Source organism: Egretta garzetta, unplaced genomic scaffold (assembly GCF_000687185.1).
Source record: "Egretta garzetta isolate BGI_Z169 unplaced genomic scaffold, ASM68718v1 scaffold43, whole genome shotgun sequence".
NCBI lineage: Eukaryota > Metazoa > Chordata > Aves > Pelecaniformes > Ardeidae > Egretta > Egretta garzetta.
This window is the reverse complement of record NW_009259047.1, coordinates 1,501,345-1,506,924: the sequence shown is the minus strand read 5'-3', so window position 1 is coordinate 1,506,924 and position 5,580 is coordinate 1,501,345. Positions and strand designations below refer to the sequence as shown.

The window sequence follows — 5,580 nt, the reverse complement described above, 5'->3', positions numbered from 1 at the left end:
GGGTTTTTTAAACGTAATTTCTTAAAACTATTTTTCCTTGTAAGGAAAGCAGCATGTAGGTCAACTCTTGCAATGTAACACCTAGAAAAGCATACCCAGCAGTCCTTCCGTAAGACAGACACCAAGGCTGTCATCTTTTCACTCTTACAATACAAATTCTGGATGCAAAAATAAAATAACTTTCAGTAGTACAAGCCAAAAAAGGACCAAGAGTCCAGCAGGACCTGCACAGTCACCAAACGTTCACCATCGCCAACGAGGCTTGTGGCAATGTATACTGGAAAACTGAAGTACGCTTTTTTATTTAACTAGCACATCATAAACTCATGATGGAAAGATCAGTCAGACCGTACCGCTGCCCTTCCCGGGCCCTCCATCAATACCGAGCTCTCCTGCAGTTCAGTCTTCGGTTTCAGCCAGTTCTGGTTCATTCTGAGTGTACAATGTACTCAGGAAAATCAAAATGCTTACGAAGTGTTGCAGGTTCTTCTGTATATGGATGAGAATTAAGTTCCTACACCCTTTCCCATGATACTCCTGAACTGTTTCTTGCAAATAGTTTTATTGCAATGATTATTTGTAGCATGGGAGTTCAATGCCATTTTTATTATTCCAAAATTAAAAAGAAAAAAACCCAAACCCCCAAGTTTTCCATTAGCCAAAAGTTTCCATTAACCAAATAGCAGTTTGCCATTTGTCTGCTTACAAGTCAGTATCAGCTTCTGTTGTTTGGCAAAAAGCAACGGGGTGTGTGTGTGTGTGTGTGTTGGGGGGTGGTGGTGGTGGTGTGTGTGTTTCCCCCTTCTGTAGTTGATTTACAAAACGGGGAAGAAAACAGGACTTCAATAATTTCATGGAACAATTTGCTCTTAGAAATGATCACTACTTTTTCTCATTAATTTATTTGCAAAGAGAAGAAAATGATCCAGTTTAAAAGATCTCTTACACTATTTACTTTTACTCTAGATCTCCCTTTTATAAAGGGTGTATCCCATCAGAGCGAAACATAAACACCGGTTTCTGCTGCTGGCAACGCTGGTGCCTGTGAGCAACACTGAACCTAACAGCAAAACCAGCCAAGGCAAGTAAGGTGAACCAGCTAGCTGGACGTTCTGAACCAAAAGGCTTATTTAATTCAGTAAATGTCATAGAGTAATATCTTCCGATAACCATTTTGTATAATTATAAAGTGTAATGAACAAAATTAATTCCCAGTACAGGGTAGAACTGTCCCGTACAGCTGGATGTTGGAAGGGCTTGGGCACAGAAAATTTATACCCTGACTCCTGTTACACTTTCCATCCCTGAATAGGTAGGAAACTAAGCTCCTGCCTCATTTCCTAGAGCAATTGGTTTACTCAGTGATGCCTGAAATTAGACCAACTTCGGTTTATGTAACAAGTCTCAATAGTTATAGAACTGTTCCACTTTTAAGCAAACAAACAAACAGAAAACCCTCAACAACTTGCTTCAGCGGCGCAGTGCAATGCCGGTGTAAACACTCCTGCAAAGGGCTGACGCAGATGCAGATGGGCTTCCTGGGACCTCCGGGTCCTGTGCTCCCCGTCCCTGTCCCCTTTGCCAGCAGCTTACTGCGTGACAGCAAGGGGCCACCCCAGCGAGCAGGAGAAAGCTGCTATCTAATTACGTTTTAAAAGCAGCAGGTGACCAACCGAAGGCACTTCCCCACAGCTCTAACTAGCCTGCACAAGATGATGGGAAATCTGTTTCCAAAAACCCTGCAAACTCCGACACAAAGGGAGGACAATGGGTCGACCCGAGATGGATCACACGCTGTGGAGCAACCGGCACAGCATGCATCTCGGACCACAACCGAGTTTTTCAAGATCTGCTCCAATACAAACCAACAGCAGAGGTTTAACCTGCTCCGGGGACCTCGGCTCCTGTCAGACTTCCACCTGTAACTGGGGAAGCAGTTACTGGAAGCGGCTCTTTCCATAACCCCCTCACTCCAAATCACTGCTGCTTCACATGTACCCATCCCCAAGGTTACGGCGCTCCTTCTCACCCGACCCTTAGCAATACAGAGCAGCCGTTACCAGCTTGTTAAACGACAGCAGAAAACTCGTTCAGAGCACAATTTCACCTTTTTCACCTCACGTTATGCACATGGCACAATTCTAAATTAAAAGGAAAGCAAGGAAAAGTGTTACCTGTTATGACATTAATATCTGGGTACTGGCTTTCACAGAGAGTAACAGCCTTGCTGTCCCTCTCAAACGCCTCCCGAAGCTCCTTCTTGACCGCTGCCGAGCCACATAGCCGGTACAGGCCCACCACCTAGGAGCAAAACCAACAGCCTCACATCAGTTCCTTGCCAGCAGAGGGGACTCGTAATGGACATTAGGCTTTGTCTCGCCTGGGAAGCGCGACAACCATGTTCAGGCAAGTGTTTGGAAATAAACTTTTAAGAAAACTCAAACAGCACAAACCGTTAACATCGAATGATAACGTATGTTACCAAGCATTACACAAGAAACACAGTTGTGACTGAACTGCTAAGCTACTAACAGGGAAGCTTTCCATAACAGTGAACACACGGAGCAGTATTTTATTGACAGAACGTGACTTTTACCTTGGAATCGTTTAGTGCTTTGCTTTTATGCAAACTTAGGAAACAAGGAAATATAGAATAAGCTAGATAACATATTTGATACTAGGGTTTCAAAAGAATTATGAATACTCCATTATTTCAACCATAAGATGCTGTTTTAAAGATGTCAAGATGCTGACTTGCACGTTTCAAATTATATTAAAAGTTTTATGCAAAGCAGGGGTTATTTAACAGGCTCAAGGCGCCAGAAATGAAACCCACAACGCCCTTGGACTGAATTACTAATTCAACCATGTGCTCTCATGCACTCAAATTTTTCACTGTATCATAATTTACTTTTCATCAACACCATTTATACAAAGCACTCCTATGATATTAAGGAACTAAATCTTAAATATATTAATTTTACTTGATTTTCATGAACTTTATAGGCAGGTATGCTGAGCAATAAATAGCAAGTCCAAAACTACCGTGGACTCAAAAGACAAAAACAACCCCCCCAAAACCTCCTGACTGAGACTGTACTGACTTAGACTACGCGAATCTGGATTTGCAAAGAAGAATATTTGTCTGGCCATATATTAATTCCTGCTTAAATAAATGGATAGTTACCCAATGGAATTTGTACTCCCTCTTTCCCAAGACTATGATCTAGTATTTGCCTAAGACAATTTCTTTTAAACTCTGAAGTTTTCTAATGCCACGCCTGAAATTCAGGTGGAGGTGACACACTATGACAGTAGTCTGCTGTCTATAGGAAAATCAAAAACGTCAGACAGGCACGTGGTTGAAACAAGAAGTTAACAGTATATTTTGCATTTTTGGTTCTCCCTGTGCAAATACACAAATTAGATTTCATGCTCAAAGGCACGAGGTACATTCAGACAATTCAGATCCCAATTGCTTCATTACCAGTGTTGCCTTGATTACCCAATATCATCTGCATGACTAGGTGCTAATAAGCCCAAAATAAAATGCTGAAACCATGGGACACATATGTTGGAAAGAATAAAACTTCTATTTTCCACCGACTTGCAGAATGTCATGAGAGCATTCACAATAAGAATCACAGTTGTTAACCAGTAGTGACTTCCAGCAAAGTAATTAAATAGAAGTACCATTTCTGTCTATATTTTATGACCTAGGTTATAAATAGCAGAGTTAATCTCCTAACACCTGGAACTACATCCAACCTGTCAGCAATTTAAAATAGTAACAGCGGTAGGTGTGATTGCTTCTCAATTTCACCTGAGCAAGAACAGGTGTAAAAGAAACCAAGGGCTCACACACACTGCAGAATAACATGCAGGAGTCCTCTCACCAGTCTCAAATTAATTGCCAACGGGGATACCCATCCTTAGGACTGTGCATCTTTCTTCCTAACAGGCTTCTCGTCTAGCAGCCGTAACTGGGAATTTGTTTCCATACCTCATTTCTCATACGTGTTTTTGTCCACTGGGTTACATCAACCAATAAACTGCATCAGGATGAAGAGAAGATGCTGGGCACTGCTGCCTTACCAGCATTCATCTCCTGTCCTGATTTTGAAAACACCCTGAAGAAAGGCAAGGAGCAATGGCAGCGGGGAAACAATTAATTCAGCCCCTCAGGGTCTCCTCCTTATCTTAATGCGGTGCACAAAGCGATGGCAGAGACCAGTCTTTGGCATGTTGGCTTGAGACCGCACGCAGGTAAGTGGAGTTTAGTCAAAAGGCCTGTCCTCATCACTTTGTGTCACTGCACACTTCAGCTTCAGGCAGGAGGAAACTTCATACTAATTTTTGCATTTAGATGCAGTATGTCCTCAGGGAGCGATCTGTGTCTCAGGAATCGGGCATTTTCAAGTTCTCATCGCAGCTCTGCTTTCCGAGTGTGACTACGTGCTGGGGGCTGCAGGTTCATTTAACCATCCCTAGTCCTAAGGCACTACTGTGAGCACACATACATCTCCTCTACAAAGGCCAGGCTGGAAGCACTGATTTCACACAGTCCCGTTATTCTTCCCACATGACAATGACTAGCGTTCACCAAACAACAGGAGCAGCAAAACACACCAAAAAAGTGACCTGTAGAGGTGTTTTTAATTTCCCCTTTCCCACTCACACTCTGCAGTAACAGCTATCCCAACACAGAAATACTAACAAAACAGATTAAAACATGCACAGTACCTGACAGCCTCTCTTTTCAATCTCCAGGATGCATTTCTGCATCAAAAGTGGCACCATCAAGCCCGCATTTTCCTTCTCTACAACTTTTCGAGCATCTACCCCGAACATCACAGGCTCCCGATCTGCATCAAGACCATCAAGAGAGTTCTCCCACTGCTCCATGAGCGACAGCTTGACGTAAATAAGCCCCCTCGGTTCCAGTTTGACAGCCAGCTGGTGTGTCTTTGTCACTCGGAAGAGAGTGGGAAGAGCCACGGTTCCATGACAACACACCCGATTTTTCCGCGGGGTGGGTTCCCAGCTGAACACCACCAGCTTTAAGTGCTGAGCATTTTCAATTTCTATGTTGAACGTGTGGTCCATATCTAGAAACGTCGTCCTGCACGTAAGCAGGGCTGTTCTTGCTTTGTTTACTGAGTCAACCTGTATTGCACAAAAGACATCTTTTGAGTCTATTCTTGGTGGTTTTAAGTCTTCAGCACCATAAAAGTGAATGCTCATGAGTCCAGAGATGTACTGAGAGCACTTGGGTTGATCAGAAAAGTTATAGTGTCTGAAAGCATCTATATCTATTTCACTTTTACCACTGTTACTTGGAAGGTTCTCCTTTCCTTTCCCACACTTGGTTTCATGCCCATGTTTACCTGATTTTGTTAAAAGTTCAGGAGAGTCACCATCACTGAGATAACCACCTTTGTTGAAGGACTTGGAGCTCCTTGAGCTTTTCTTTTTGTAGGTGTGTTGCGACGACACGCTGCTGTCGAGATGGTAACGACTTATCACATTCCTGCAGGCAGCTGTGGTTGAGGTTCCCGAAGATGGCAAAGACACTGTATG

The 5,580-nt window shown here is 43.2% G+C and overlaps 1 protein-coding gene across 1 annotated transcript in view; it reads right to left on the bottom strand.

Moving 5' to 3' along the window:
• Positions 1-5,580, bottom strand: part of SYDE2 (synapse defective Rho GTPase homolog 2) — a 35,494-nt gene that overhangs the window by 11,156 nt on the left and 18,758 nt on the right. Inside the window, 2 exon segments of the mRNA XM_035890661.1 lie at positions 2,175-2,301; positions 4,744-5,551. Of these exon segments, the coding sequence (XP_035746554.1) occupies positions 2,175-2,301; positions 4,744-5,551 (935 nt within the window).